The 16,520-nt window shown below is 37.5% G+C and overlaps 3 protein-coding genes across 3 annotated transcripts; 1 reads left to right on the top strand and 2 right to left on the bottom strand.

Annotated features, from left to right (window-relative positions):
* Nucleotides 1-504: 504 nt before the first annotated feature.
* LOC138904841 (serine/threonine-protein phosphatase 7 long form homolog) lies at nucleotides 505-2,197 on the bottom strand. Its single transcript, XM_070193342.1, has 4 exons — nucleotides 1,632-2,197; nucleotides 1,413-1,509; nucleotides 674-1,064; nucleotides 505-563 (listed from the first exon to the last, which is right to left on the bottom strand). Exons 1-4 carry the CDS (start codon nucleotides 2,195-2,197, stop codon nucleotides 505-507), a joined length of 1,113 nt encoding a protein of 370 aa, XP_070049443.1.
* A 7,385-nt stretch (nucleotides 2,198-9,582) lies between these two features.
* LOC104102794 (photosystem I reaction center subunit III, chloroplastic) lies at nucleotides 9,583-10,677 on the top strand. Its single transcript, XM_070195367.1, has 2 exons — nucleotides 9,583-10,078; nucleotides 10,292-10,677. Exons 1-2 carry the CDS (start codon nucleotides 9,702-9,704, stop codon nucleotides 10,599-10,601), a joined length of 687 nt encoding a protein of 228 aa, XP_070051468.1. The 5' UTR covers nucleotides 9,583-9,701; the 3' UTR covers nucleotides 10,602-10,677.
* Nucleotides 10,678-11,309: 632 nt separating this feature from the next.
* LOC104103538 (LOB domain-containing protein 4-like) lies at nucleotides 11,310-14,927 on the bottom strand. The gene is made up of 2 exons (XM_070193174.1): nucleotides 14,633-14,927; nucleotides 11,310-11,867 (listed from the first exon to the last, which is right to left on the bottom strand). Exons 1-2 carry the CDS (start codon nucleotides 14,804-14,806, stop codon nucleotides 11,538-11,540), a joined length of 504 nt encoding a protein of 167 aa, XP_070049275.1. The 5' UTR covers nucleotides 14,807-14,927; the 3' UTR covers nucleotides 11,310-11,537.
* Nucleotides 14,928-16,520: the final 1,593 nt, after the last annotated feature.

Raw genomic sequence — 16,520 nt, 5'->3', positions numbered from 1 at the left:
CAGCGCCCACTATCCACATCTCATGTCCGACGATCAGCAGCAATGGTCGATGGGTCAAGAAAATACTGATCCCAATCCTCTTGCGTAATGGTTGTGCCCGTGATCAACAATGGAGCTGACGGGGTCACTTGCGAAGTCCCTGAAGTAAGCTGAAGGCTGAATGATGGAATATCACTATGAGCATGGTCTGGCTTATAGAGGTCACCCGGCTGATCAACTCCAACATCCTCAACAGGTGCCTCAATGCCCCATTGCTGGGGACCACCTCCTCGCCAACCCCCATGACCTCGTGGGACACCCCTACCTTGTGGGACATCCCTACCTCTCTGGGCACGCCTGCCACGCCGACCACATTTCGGCTCCACTGGTGGCCCACGATGGTACTTCTCTAGCGCCACATACTCAGCCTCGTATCCTAAGCGCTCATCATCTCGCACTCGCTTCAATGTCCGGGAAGCCAGATCGGTAACTTGCCGGCCATACTCGTGCAAAGTGGCTGCTCCCTCACCGGTATGTTGCTGCATCTGCAGTCCCAACTGGTGGAACAAATGTAGGCCAATAGCCTACACAACATGTAAAATATAAATTACAGAACGCTAGGTTAACGTTATAAGTAAGTATACCAAATAGCATACCAGTGCCTCGTGCCTCCCGGCATATGGAATGTACCGACCTCCAGCACGATAAACGGGATTCCTAACGAAATGTCTGGTAACGCTACGGTACCAGCCCATATACTCATGCTCACCATCCGGCCGGTCAGGTGGAGGGGGCGAAATCAGGTCATGTCGCTGGTCCCAAGTATCGATCTGCGCCTCTAGCCATGCCACATATGTCTGGTCCATCCTGCAACGATCATCCCGCTGGTAATATGTCATATGCCAAGCAGGCAGTGGCGGTAAAAGCTGCGTGCGACCAAACTGGCGAAGTACTCGCTCGGTGGCATAATGCTCGACATTATCAAGACATATCAATGGGATGGAAGAGCTCCACATAATTCGGCCGGTCGAGCAATAATCCGGCAAACCAGCTATTAGCTCGTCGTTGTATGTCCTCCAAATGAACTATTAAGTAAAAACAGGAAACGTGAGTATACGCAACACATATAAAGCCAGGCCAAGTAAACTTAGGCATACATTTACCTATGCGCCCTCTAGCAAATCCAACAAATCCCTGCAATAGGGGAGATTATGCCGATCCTCGTACTCCCGTCCATATCCTCGCCTATCAACCCACCTCTTAGCTAAAGGGAGAAACGGAGGTGGTGCATCCGGAGCTAAGGGTGGTAGAGGTGGCTGCAACTGCAGGAACCGCTCCCAAGCCCAAACCTAATATACAACGTGGACGTAAAATTTAAGGTATATTTTTACTAGGTATGTTATAATGAAGAGAGTATTCGACTATGTTTTCACCTGCAGCAGCGGCAAAAATCCTGCAACGTCTCGCTGGGTGCCTATGCTCGACCGGCACATCTGCCTGTACAAGTAACCGAGAACAGCAGCACCCCAACTGTAATGATGTAAATCATCTAGCCACTCAAGATGATGAAGAAATCTCAAGCTGACTAGGTTCCCGGAAGTGTTCGGGAAAAAACCCCTCCAAACATAAGCAGTAGCAGCAACCTCGTGTACCGGTGAATATGAAGCTCCGTTGTATCATCTGTGATGTCAGCGTGCATCGCCTCCAAATGCTCCCGGACGGGCGTCAACTGTAGACGACTAGCCCCAATCAATGCAGCCTTATCCGGTGGCTGGAAACCGGTGAGCCGCTTCAGCATCTCCAGGTACTGCAAACCCGTATACTCTCTGATGGCATTCGCCAAAGCAACAGGGTGTCCATCAATGGGCAGCCCATATAGGACCTCCACGTCCTGAAGCGTGATAGTGGCCTCGCCAATGGGCAAATGGAATGCGTGCGTCTCCGGTCGCCACCGCTCTATTGGAGCCGTGATCAACGACCAATCCAGCTGCAGCCGGCCGATCTCCACAATCCTATAAAAACACTTATCCTGGAGGCGTATGACTATACGGGGATGGAGATGGTGGGCCCTAAGAAAGTCCCACATATCGTCTACTCTCGTGGCGCGGAACATCTGGGCCAGTAACTGTCCCTCCCATCTGTGGGAAGACCTATGTTCGGCCTGTAGCAACAGTAGCTCTAGTGAGGCAAGTCCGGGATGCAAAGGCGGAACCTCCATGTCGATTACTGTAAATTGAATAATATTAATTACATTATTTTTCTTTTTCATTGCTTAAATATATTGCAATACCTTCAATATTATAATTTTATATGTTATTGTTACTATATTGTTAATTAGGTTGATACATTTTCAATATTATAATTTTATATTTTATATGTTACTTTAATATGTTAGTTTTATTATTTTATATGTTTATTTGTTACACACCTATTTTTGACTATAATAAAATTAAATAATTAATTTTCATAATTATACAAGATTTAATTATTAAATATTCACATATTGGTTCCGGGCTCGATATTTGAGGCCCAATAGCACCAAGGTATCCTGAATTCTTGTGTTTATGATGAGAAAATTTTCCCGATTTATCACTCAAAAGGTCTGTTGTTTTAAATGTTAGTGTATTATTGTATATGTTAGTTTTATTAATTTATATGTTAGTTTTATTATTTTATATTTTTGTTTATGACTCACTTATTTTTATTATAATAAAATTAAATAATTAATTTTTTTAACTATACAGGATTTAATTATTAAATATTAATATAACAATACTTAATTTGACAAATATTGTTATTTTCTTACGTTTGTTGACTAGAATTGGAGATAGTTTGTGTTTGAACTATCATCTTTTTTGACGTATTTTTGGGTATAAGAGATACTTAAATGATTAATTTCAATAACTACAAGGATATTACACTAAAGGGTACTACATTTTACTACGCTAAAAGGGCACTACATTAGGCCACAAGATACCACTACAGGGAACTAAAGTAACAATTTATCTATTTTACTAGTCTTTAAGCAAATAAATAATATAAACCGGATAAAAATAACAAATAAATTTAATCACAAAACAATCACGAAAATACATATACCACAGTAATAAGTAACTAATTAATATTTTTTTAACAACTAATAACATTTTTTTCTATTTTACTAATCTTTTTAGCACACTAATACTATAGTCCAGATAAAAAATAACAAATTAGTCAAATAGCAAAACAATCACAAAATAACATAGATCACATTAAAAATAATTAATATGTATTTTTTATACGAGTTTTAACAAAAATTAAGTCGGAATACCTCGATTTAAAGATTTTGAAAAATAGAAGATTTGGTGATTTGGAGCCGAAACAAGCAACCCACTCCGAGATAACGCTTTAGCTAGGACATGAGACCAAGAATCTACACTTTTTGTGGGACCGGTGGGCTCCACTCGAGATTTTTTTGATTAAAAATGGGGGGGAACGCTGTTGGATTTTTAATTTGGTGGGGGGAGGGGGATGATTATGTTCTGTGGGGAAGGGGAAAGGGACGACCTTTATATATGTATAGCGCCTTTTATTAAGACGCTATACTATAGTGTCTTAATAAAGGGCGCTATACATGCCCGCTTGTTTTGCGTTCAAATATAGCGTCTTTTAAAAGGGCGTTATACTTAACTGGGCAAACGGCCGTTAAGGTATAGCGCCCTTTAAAAGGGCGTTATATATAAAAATGTCACTAAGTTGTTTTTCCACACATTTTGGTTCTTTGAGTCCAAAAGAACCACATTTTGGTTTCAGACTCTTTGAATGCCCTGCCGACGTAAGCGCTTACATCATAGGAATGTCGATGTAAGCGCTTACATCATACGAATGCTGATATAAGCGCATACATCAGAAGAGTGTCGATGTAAGCTCTTACATCATAAGTTCATCTCTTTTTGATTTTTCTTTCTATTGTCTTGTCTACTTTTCTTTCTTTCACATACAACAACAGGTTTGCTACTATCAATCTCCCCCTCAAACCTATGTTACATCAAGAAAGAAATTAATAAAAAAAAATTTGCTATTCTCTGGTGGTGCTTTCACGCTATTAGTCTTGAAGGCTAACTGAGGCAGTGCACAGCCTCAGTTTGTCAACACCGACAACTTTGGTCAACATGTCTGACTGATTCTTTGATCCTGGTATCTTCTGGAGGGAAAGAGTTTCTTCACTTATCAACTCTCGGATATGATGATACCTCAACTGGATATGCTTCGATCTTGCATGAAACACTGGATTCTTGGCAAGATGAATTGCACTCTGGCTATCGCTGAAAAGCTCACAATTGTCCTGTTCTTTACCTAGCTCTTTAAAAACATTCTTGAACCAAATCATCTATTTTCCAGCTTCTGAGATCGCCATGTATTTTGCTTCAGTGGTAGATAGAGCAATAATTTTCTGAAATCTGGTCATCCAGCTAACAGCAGTACCACCAAAGGTGAACACGTAGCATGTGGTACATTTTCGACTATCTAGATCGCTGCCTAAATTTGCATCAGCAAAACCTTGTAAGATAATATTGCTTCTTTTAAAACAAAGTGTCATACTTGAGGTTCCTTTGAGATATCGCAATATCTATTTTTCTTTCCTGGATCTGACATGTATCTATTGACAACTCCAATTGCATGGGCTATATCAGGTCTAGTGCAAACCATATCATACATCAAACTTCCTACTGCTGAAGCATATGGAACTTTGGACATGTACTTCCTTTCTTTATCTGTCTTAGGTGATTGGTACTTCGACAGATTAAGATGGCTTCCGAGTAGAGTGCTTCAGGTCTTTGCATCATATAGATTGAACCTGCTTAGTACTTCTGTATGTACTTTTCTTGAGACAATTTTAAGGTTCCTTCGGACTTGTTTCTGCTAATCCTCATCCCAAGAATTTGCTTAGCTGGTCCTAAGTCTTTCATTTCATACTCCTCCGCTAGTTGTTGCTTAACCTGTTGATCTCATTTATGCTAGATCCTACAATTAGCATATCATCAACGTACAACAGTAAAATGATATAGGATTTATCAAGATTTTTGATATAACACCAATGGTCCATCTCACATCTTGTGAAACCATTATTATGCATGAATCCATCAAATTTCTTGTACCATTGTCGGGGTGCTTGTTTCAAACCATACAAACTCTTATTTAACTTACACACAAGGTTTTCTTTAACAGAAACTTGAAAACCTTCAGGTTGCTTCATGTAGATGTCTTCTTCAAGGTCACCATGCAAGAAAGCAGTTTTAAAATCTAGTTACTCCAAATGCAAATTTTCTGCAGCTACGATACTTAGCAACAACCTGATAGTAGTTAATTGGACTACAGAAGAGAAGATCTCGGTGCAGTCAATCCCTTCCTTCTACTGAAAGCCTTTTACTACTAATCGTGCTTTGTATCTCTTCTTACCATCATGCTCTTCCTTGACCCTGTACACCCACTTGTTTTGCAATGCATTTTTTCCTTTTGGTAACTCTGTAAGTATCCATGTTTTATTCATTTGAAGAGAATTTATCTCTTTTTTCATGGCTAGCTTCCACTTATCATAGCTTCTCACCTGTATTGCTTCAATAAAATGCTATAGTTCTCAAGCATCAGTCAGAAGTAAATAGTGGAAAGAGAGAGAGTTAACCTATCTGGAGCATTCAGGACTCTTTTAGACCTCCTTAATGTAGGTTCAGGATTAATTGATCCAAAATTTGATTCAAGTCCTGACTCCAGATCTGGTTTTCCATCTGATTCTATCTCCAGTTCTGATTCTGATTCTGATCCAGATTCGGCTTCTGGTTCGACATCTTCAATTTCAGATCCAGTTGCAGTCTCTCTAGCCACTTTATTTTCTGAGATTTCTTCTAACTCAATTATTTCAGATATCTGTCTACTAGTGCTAGTTGGTTCTACTTCAAGCTTCTCTTTGTACGTCACATTTTCATTAAATGTGACATTCATGTGTCTTAGGATCTTTCTATTCTGATCATCCCAAAATCGATAACCAAAATTATCATCACCACAGCCAATAAAGAAACATTTCTTGGCCTTAGGATCAAGCTTATCTCTATCATTAGAGTTTACATGCACATAAGCAACACAACCAAAAAATTTCAGATGTGAGAGAGTTACCTCCTTTCCTGTCCATACCTCCTCAGGAATTTCAAAATTCAGCGGTACAGAGGGTCCCCTGTTTATGAGGTAAGCTGCCGTGTTAACAGCCTCAGCCCAAAAATACTTCGGCAATCCATAATGTATTCTCATACTTCTGGCTCGTTCATTCAGGGTTTTGTTCATCTTTTCAGCAATGCCATTTTGTTCCGGTGTTCCAGGAACTATCTTAATCATTCTGATCTCATTCTCATAGCAGAATGCTTTAAACTCTTGACTATCATACTCTCCTTCATTGTCATACTTCAGCTATTTTAACTTTAGACTTGTCTAATTTTCAATTTCAGCTTTTCATATTTTAAAGTTAACAAACACATCAGATTTATTTTTCAGAAAATAAACTCATACCTTTCTTGTGGAATCATCAATGAAGGTGACATAATAGTGTGAGCCTCCCAGAAAAGTTACAGGAGCTGGTCCCCACACATCTGTATGCACTAGTTCCAGCTTCTCTTTCTTTGGCGCCCTTCCCGCCTTTGAGAAACTAACTCTCTTTTGTTTCCCGTAAATGCAATCTTCGCACAAACCTAATTCAACATGCTTTAGGTTTGGAAACTTTTCTTTGGATACCAACAACTTTATTCCCTTCTCACTCATATGCCCGAGCCTTCGGTGCCACAATGTTGTATCGCGACCATGATCAACTATTGCTATAGTATCACTCTGTATTGTAGTTGCATTAAATGTTCCCTTCTTGAAGCCTCGTGCCACAACCAAATTTTCTTTGGTTATCTTCTACGATCCGTTACCGAATATTATTGTATATCCTTTATTGTCAATCTGACCCATAGATATTAGATTTTTCTTAAGGCCGGGAACATGTCGGACATTTTGCAATTTCCATAGCGTGCCTTGTGAAGTCTTTATATGAACTTCACTTTTTCTGACAATGTCCAGAGGTTCGCCGTCTGCTAGATAAACCTTCTCAAATTTTCCAGTAATATAATTATGCAATAATTCTTTGTATGATGTAGAGTGAAAAGATGCACCTGAGTCCAAAATTCAAGATTCGAGTGGACTGTCTGTACAACAAATTAGTGCATCACTGACTTGTTCAGCAATTGCATTTGTTGAATTATTATCCTTGTATTGATCGTTCTTCTTCTTCTTTGGCTCTCTACACTGACTATTGTAGTGACCCTTTTTATCGCAATTCCAACACGTAATATCTTTGCGATTTTTGGATTGCCTTCTTCTTCTTGACTGTGATATGTCACGACCATGACTTTGTCCTCTTTGGCTGCTTCTCCCCCTGCTTTCGGTATTCAAAGCAGATCCTAGGGAATCATTTGATTCTCTCCGGTGAATATCTTCGCTTAAAACCAAGTCTCTAATATCATTCAATTTGAGCTTGGTACTTCCCGATGAACTGCTAACTGTAGTTACTGTTGCAGACCAACTCTCCGGTAGAGATGATAGTAGAATCAATGCCCTGACTTCGTCATTGAATGTTATATTGACAGAACTCAACTAAGTTAATATTACATTAAACTCATTGATATGTTCCGTAACAGATCCACCTTCTGTCATCTTTAAGTTGAACAATCGACACATCAAATAGACTTTATTTGAAGCAGATGGCTTCTCGTACATATTTGATAACGCCTTCATCAGGCCTGCAGTGGTCTTCTCATTAATGATGTTAAATGCCACATTTCGTGTAGCGTCAAACGAATCACACCAAGAGCTTGGCGATCTAATAGATCCCAATCCGCTTTGGCCATATTCTCTGGTTTTACCTCGGTCAGAGTTAAGTGTAATTTTTTCTGGTACAAATAATCCTCTATTTGCATTTTCTAGAATCCAAAATCTTTGCCATTAAACTTGTCAATCTTAACCTTCCCTTCTTCCGATGTCATTTTTTCACCAAAAAAATTTATGTGAATAGTAACGATGATCAATAGTGTTGCAATATTCTTGCGAATAGTATCTGCACCGGTATCGTACTTTGCTCTGATATCAGTTGTTGGAAAATGTGTCAGGCTAATAGAAGGAAAAAAATATTTGAAAGAGAAAATCAATAAATTGCACAAGACAAGACAAGAGAAGATTTACGTGGTTCGGTAATTTTTGCCAACTCCACGGCCACACAAAGAATAGCTCTTTATTAATTAAAGAGAGAAAGAAGAAGTTGAGGGATCATTTGCAAATGAAAATGCATACCCCTTTTATAGGCATTTGAATGTCCTGCCGACGTAAGCGCTTACATCATATGAATGCCGATATAAGCGCTTACATCATACGAATGCCGATGTAAGCGCATGCATCATAAGAATGCCGATGTAAGCGCATGCATCATAAGAATGCCGATGTAAGTTTTTACATCATAATTCATCTCTTTTTTATTTTTCTTTCTTTTGTTTTGTCTACTTTTCTTTCTTTCACATACAACAACAGGTTTGCTACTATCATAATAACATTGGGAACCTGTATGCAGATGAGGTGAAAGAATTTCTTGTCTACTTGCCTGTTCCCTCGGCTGAAATTGATGGAAGCTCAACAAATACATCTCTGTTGAAAATTACATGTGGTTACAAGAATAGCACGTCTGAAGAAATGGTCAGTGTGGAGGGTTAGACAGTTGAGATACGTCGGCCACCCAGTGCTGTCTCCTACGGATGTGCTAGTAAGTCGTGAGGTTGATAGGCAGATAAACAGGCTGGCAGTAGCAGAAACCATTGCAGAGGCACAACATATGGCAGAAAATGGAAATCTTGAGGGTGCTCAAGCCGTTCTAGCCAACAGAAGAACCTCTCTTCTATCTTCTGTATCTGCCCAAGCAGGTGATGCTCTTTGTAACTGGCTTGACACTGAACTGACTGAAATCAGAGAGAGGATGGCGAGCAGGGAACGCTATGAACAAACAGGACGCGCTTATGTCCTCTCGGGTTTGAGCTCACATTCTTGGCAAAGAGCCACAACTAGAGGAGACACAACGACACAAATAATATCGCAAGGTGGTAGCTCAAGCAACAGTGGTGCAATTGGCTATGAAACTCCATCTATGGTCAACATGGTCTCAAAGTCACAGAATCTAAGTCTTGCCAATCGTGTTGAACAGGTTCCTCGTCCCAACAAGACATGCAACTTAATTCCAAGATCTTAGTAAACATTTCTAACCCCATTCGTTCTCAGCGTGATAGGCAACTGAACAACAGCACTCTTCTCGTGATATAATTCTGTGGTATTTGACCCTACTCTTTTTGTAATTTTCAATTCTCAAAATACTTATCAAATGTAATAGTTAGCACGAATATAATTTCCGAGTTTACCCTTGCAAAATAAATTCCAAATCCTCAGAGATAAGGATTTCAGAGAATCTCCAAAACTCACAAAATCTAACTCAATTATCCAATCAAACCCCTCCACGTAAGCGCCATTTTACTCCTTATCCTCTTCCTTCATCACTAACTTCCTCGCACAAATACTAAAAACCATCCCTTCACTCTCCACACTCCATCTCCAAACTCTCCTTCTTCTACCATTTCTCTTGAAAATAATACCTTAAAAAGGAAAAATATAGAAAGAACACCATGTCTCTCACTATTCCTACAAACCTTTCAAAATCCATAACAACACCTAGGTTTAGCTCTCAGTTTAGCACAAAACCAAGAACTTCAACCATAGTGTGCTCTTCAAACCAAACCCCTTCATCTAATTCAACAGAGGAAACTTCTTCTTCATTAAAGGCTTTCTCTGCTGCACTTGCTTTGTCTTCTATTCTGTTGTCAGCACCAGTACTTCCAGCTTCTGCTGACATCTCGGGGCTCACTCCATGCAAGGAATCAAAGCAGTTTGCAAAGCGTGAGAAGCAACAGATCAAGAAACTTGAGAGTTCTCTCAAACTTTATGCACCTGATAGTGCTCCTGCCCTTGCTATTAACGCCACTATTGAGAAAACCAAGCGCAGGTTTGTCTTGTTTCCTCATTCTTCAAGTTTTTCTATGTTGCGTAAATCTCACATCGACAAAATACGGAAGAGATACTGGTATATAAATAAATAAACAAGCCGAATTTTAAGATGCAGATAATATCAAGAGTGGGTTGGGTAGGAATATCATAGAATTTTCCTAATTATCTACTTTTTCCATACATAATTATGAATGATAAATTGGTTTTGCAGATTTGACAACTATGGGAAACAAGGACTGTTGTGTGGATCAGATGGATTGCCACATTTGATAGTGAGTGGAGACCAAAGGCACTGGGGAGAGTTCATAACACCAGGGATTCTCTTCTTGTACATTGCTGGTTGGATTGGGTGGGTTGGAAGGAGTTACTTGATTGCTGTAAGAGATGACAAGAAACCAACTATGAAGGAAATCATCATTGATGTTCCTTTGGCTAACAAGCTCATCTGGAGAGGCTTCAGTTGGCCTGTTGCTGCTTACAGAGAGTACTTGAATGGAGAACTCACTGACCCCAACTTCTAATTTCATTCATTTTCTCTTTGGAGTATTGTACTCTCGCTTGTTTATATTTGATGAAAGAATATGTGAATTCCCTATATCAATTATGTGTGGATCTTGTGGTTCTTGATTAATGTTAGTGAAAAATTTGTTCGGATGATTTTGTCACGACCCAAGAGGGGTTGGGGCCGTAAGAATTTATCTTTCGCGTTGCCACCTCAATGTGAACGTGTGACATGCCTTATAAAGCATTTTATTTTCCTCTCTCATTTCGACGTAAGATTCGCCTAAGATGACATGTGTACTCTTGTCAGCCCTGTTTGACTCGCCCTCGTTAGCCCGCTCCCCGTCATGGGCATCACAGATTTCCTCCAAATCTTGATCAATTTTTGGCCAAATTAATATTTTTTGATATTTAATGGAAGTTGAGTGAATTTTTATGTTACAGATACAAGTTTGATGATTTTCCAGCAATTTGGACTATAAGGTCGATGATCTTCTGTGTAATTAATCCTAGATTTTAAAGAAGTTATTCCAGCAAATCATTTTGGCCAAATTGATATTCTAGGATAATTAATAAAAGTTTGGTGATTTTTTTTTGTTACAGATTATTTGGATGATTTTTCTGCAATTAGATTATAAGTTCGATGGCGTCCTGTTAATTAATCATGGAATTTAAAGATGGTTTCACAACAAAATAAGACAAGAAGACAAAACCAACATATATAAGCAACAAGTTTGGGCCAAAAGCCCAATTCTTCAAGAAAATTTTCATAATGCTTACATATATACACAAGCACAAGGATAATAATCTTTTCTAATACACCCTTAGAAGGGTTTGATTTCATTCTAATAACTTATTAGCAATACCTAATCATCACCTTTGCTCTCATAAGAAAAAAAGTATATAGAGGCAAAAGGATATGGAGAAGCTTTGAACTTAAAATAGGCAAAACTCATCTAACAAGGCCACATGGGCTCATTGAAGCCGTTGTTGGACTGGTCTACATCCAAATCCATATGGAAATATCCTTTGGGCTGGTGAGAGCCCATTATGTGGGAAGAGGGAGACCCACTGTTTATTGGGCTATTAGTAATGCCTGCAGATTGTCTTAGCCTCAAATGGACTACCTCAGCTTGGGCCATAGCTAGTTGGGTCCGAAGCATATCGATCTGTTGTTGAAGAGACGAAATGGCTCCAACACATCCATACACTGGATCTCTAACTCTAGCATTTGCTTCATATACCATGCTACTCACTGCATCTCCTCTCTTGTGCTCTGGCAATTCCTGCATTTGACTTGACGTTAATTAACTCAATCCGAATTTCACTAGAAATGTGGGCTAAGTGCAGCAATAGTCACTTTCAAGCCTGCTATTTAAAATATTTCTATAATTTACAATGTATTTAAAGATTAGCTAATATATCCAAACTTCAGGACTAAGTATCCTGAATTTGGAAATTCGGGACTCAGTGTCCTGGATTTTTGAGATGCTAATTTAAAATTCAGGACATAAGATTCGAACTTCTGGACACAATTTTCGAACTTTAGGACACGATGTCCGGAACTTTGAACTTTGACGTTTAAACTCTAGGACGCGGTGTCCTGAAGTTTGAGCGAAATTGGTTAGTCTTTAAATATATTGTAAATTGTATATATATTTGAAACAACATGCTTAAAAGTGGTTACTCGGTATCATTTCTGCAATGAAGACCATAAAATTACATAACACAATCACTAACTAGATATCTATGCAGAACAAAACAATGCAGGGATTTTCTACAATGACACTGTTATAAACCGATTGAAAGGGGTGTAGTATAGTTTGTCATTGCGGAAACAAATCATGTATAGAGAGTTTTATGGGCCAAAGCCCATCTTGTAGTGGGATCTTTACACAAACAACCCACCAGTTTAACGATTTACTTTTCCTAACCGAGATACATAGATTATACTGTATATATATATATATATATATATATATATATATATATATATATATATATATATATATATATATATATATATATATATATAAGCAGTTAGATAGAGGCTATTTGGTTAATTCTTCTTAAACATTTTGGAGGTAGAATACTTATGGGCTTACTAATAAGACTGCCAGGCTAATTAATGGGCCTGGGCTGTACCTTTAGAACCTAAGAGGGAATTGACTTGCAAGAGTATGTCATATTGACATCAATTTTGTGTCATAAATTTTCTGAGAATAATAACTAATGGACGTGTTAGTCAAAAAGGATGAAAAGAAAAAAGAAAAAGAGAAGTCGTCACCCTTTTCTGAGGTCAAACCAGAGGAGTCTTTAATTATGTCTGAGAGGAGATTTTCTAATATCTAAAAATTTCTTTTTGTGGTCGAAAGAAGCAGGAAATGTGTTGTTTTCTTGAGGTTAGTTGATTATTTTGGCCTTTAATAGTTAAAATAGGAGACAATTTAACTACCCAAGAAATTTTATGAGAAATGCCGACAGGAAAGCTTCTCGTGTCCACCTGGAGAATTCAGTTTTATAAGTATACATATTATATTATGATAGTGACCATATTCACATAATCAATGAATAAGATGACTTTCAAATCCTTCATAACAAATAAATAAATAAGTAGATAAATTGCAAGAAAACAAAAACAGTTCTACATGGAGTTCATCTAATCAATAGTCAAAATTTCTTGGATTATGTGTGGGACCATAAACATAGACCTACTAAAACACTTTTCAATGTTGACACATATGAAATGGTTTTCAACTAACAAACATAGCACTTTGTTTCCCATCGAACGACCCCACAACTTACTTTGCTAAATATGCAAACTTATCTAAGATCAAAGTGAAATTTTAAGCACTTAAGCTAGGAGGGTGTCTTGTTATTTGGGGGGGGGGGGGGGGGTGTAGAACGAAAGAAAGATAAATGTGGTAATGGATCATGTAGATTACATGTCTTTTCGATAAATATTTGGGGACTAATTAGTCTCAGACACAATTGTTTTTAAAAAGAATTAACTTGAAAATAATCTGACCAAAAGAAGTGGTCAAAAAAGTTCTACTCCAGGTACAATTTGATGATTGTTGTCTCCCTATATATACTCTTTTTAGCAAAGTTTTCCCTTGCCTTGCAATAGAAGGTCTAAAGCATGATTGTTTATTTAAATTAAAGAACCTCTTGCTTATTCTCTTTCCACTGCCCAAATAGGGTTTGGAAAAGCTGAAACTTGAAAAATAAAAGGTCGTATATATTTTAAACTTAAATGAAGAAGCCACTTCAAAAAGATTATAACAAAAGAAAATATGACCAGATTACCTTAAAATGGGAAAATTTTAATTACTTGAAAAGAAATAATTGAATTAAGTAATACATTGGTTTCCTTATGTGAATGTTTGGAGACAAACCATGAAGACTATAGATAATAAATTTGGCACAATTGATCAGATCAAGAGGGACAAATATGGTTAAAATTTCTACTTTTTATACCGTGCATTTTAAGAAATATATAATTTAGGATATATACTTATTAATGTAAGCGAATTGGGATTTAGGGTCAACAAAAATAGACTTATCATATAATTGAAGAAAATGAATTAGCACAATTCAGAAGAAAAAAAACTTGTATATTTGTCTGCTATATTATATTTACTCCTGCTTTTGGATTTTTTTTTAGCATGTGTTCACATGTTAAAATACATTATCTTTTCTCTATTAGCATATTCAGAGCAAGTACATATAAATCTGCGTGTACTAGCTATTAATAAAACGAGTCTTTAGATCCATCTCATGTTGAGTAGTAGATCGTGTAAAACAGTATTTTAGCTAGAAAAAGCAGGGGGCATTTTGATATTTCAGACGCTCAATTAATTTAAATAGGTTTGACACCTTTTCGAACCCAAAAACCCAAAAAGAAAAGTGAAGATATATTGTGCATGAAGAAGCATGTAGCCCCAATAATTAAATAGAGATCACGATCTTCCATTTTATTCTGAAAACCCTTTATATATTCTCAAAAAAAAAAAAAATTACGAAAAGAAAAAGTAAAATACGTACGTACCTGTAACATCTTGCTGACATTACTAGCACCAAAGACCTTATGAACATTGGCAAACTTGTGGGGTTCATCAGCTGGGAAATAAGGTGCAAAAACACAATCTTCACCACATCTTCTTCTCAACAGCTTGCAACCTGCACATGGTGAGCTGCTATTCTTCCCACAGTACTCCTTCATTATTAATTTGATACTTGTTGAAGGAGCTAGGTATAAAGGTAAATGAAAGAACTAGGTTGGGTTTGTTGTGTATATATAGACAAAAGAATAAAAGAGAAGTTAACTAGGAAAATCTTGAGAAAAGGGTGGGAGTGGAAAAGGACAGGATGGATTTTCTATGCACGCTAAAGAGAACAATGCAAATTGAAGAGCGTTTACTTTAATTTATTATATATTGAGATGAATTTAAAACAGTAACATAAGTGAGTAGGGTGATCTTATTATATGTATATATATATATATATATATATATATATATATATATATATATATATTAAAATGCTATATAGTGATCAGGGACCCAATGTTGGAAATCTGCAGATTTTGGTCTAACTAAAGCAATTTATCCTGATTAGACAACTTTTGGCGCCATGTTTGCTTTTTCGTCTTTCTTTTTTTTGGTTTGAATCGTTTTTTCACATTTCCTCGTCTCAATGTAAACTTCAACCTAAGCCAATATCCTTTTTCATTATTAAATGGAAAAGGAAAAAGTAATTAATATATAAGAGTTCTGATGCTGTTGCTCATTTATATGTTACTCTTTCTGTCCAAACAGAATATTTGGTATTAATTATTAGGAGTTTTTGCTTAAATTTTAGGAGTCAATTGAATAATTTTAAAAGTAAAATCCAGGTGGAATTGTTTACCCGTAAAACGGTACAGTTGAATTTATACGTGGTTTCTAGACAAGTGAACTAATTTGATCCTGAAATAATGTAATAATTGAAGAAATGTACAATACTTAGCCTTGAAATATAGACGAAACAGCGGAGATAACAATTCCAGGAACAAAGCTTCCGGACACAGCAATGATGAGATCACAAAGCAAGAAAGTAAGATTGTATTAAGCTTTATATAGAATGTAGTACAAGTTTTTCCGTAAAATTCGTGTCCCTTACAATGATAACTGAGCTCACTATTTATAACTATGTCTAAGGAGGAGGTCTTAGGATCGTGTCCTCCTTTAATGTCAATTATGAGGGTCATTGATGAAGACGCAACGGTGGACATAAATGCCAAATTCTCTGTAACGGACCGTCGCTCTTAATGCTGTAAAATATTCCCTATTAAATTCTACCGGGCGCAGAGCATTTAACACACCTTTATGAACGTTATCCTTTCCAGTGATAAATGGAATAGATGCGTTCCGTCTTCGGTCATTCATTTCTTGAGTTTCACGTGTCCCCCCTTTCGACGACTACGTGTCATATCATATTTCACCCTATACAGATAGTCTTCCTGCTTTCCGGTGACATAAATTTGTGTTACCGGGAAGTTGGTAGAAATACCTTTTTAGCAGGAATTACTATAACTCCCTCTGAAAGTCCCTGACAGTTGATTAGACTCACGTCTCTCCGCATTTAAAGCCCCGAACACGCGTTATCCCATGATTCAGCACAACTTTTGCTGATTATCGAGGTAATCATGTCCATGAATTTAACCGCCAAAATTTTCTTATATGCCACATTCTTTCCTTTGCGTTTCATAATTTCTCGAACTCCAGATTTGCATCTTTGTATTCCATTCTTTCTCTAGTTCTCTTCAAACACAAAACATTTTCCTTCTTCGTTTTCAATGGATTCTTCCTCTAAGCGTACTGGTTTTACAAAGAACAAGAACAAAACTGTAGACTCTATTCCTCTAACGGTAGGTTCCATCATCCCAAGAAAACTCA

Source organism: Nicotiana tomentosiformis, chromosome 2 (assembly GCF_000390325.3).
Source record: "Nicotiana tomentosiformis chromosome 2, ASM39032v3, whole genome shotgun sequence".
Taxonomy (NCBI): Eukaryota; Viridiplantae; Streptophyta; class Magnoliopsida; order Solanales; family Solanaceae; genus Nicotiana; species Nicotiana tomentosiformis.
This window is presented reverse-complemented; position numbering and strand designations above follow the sequence as displayed.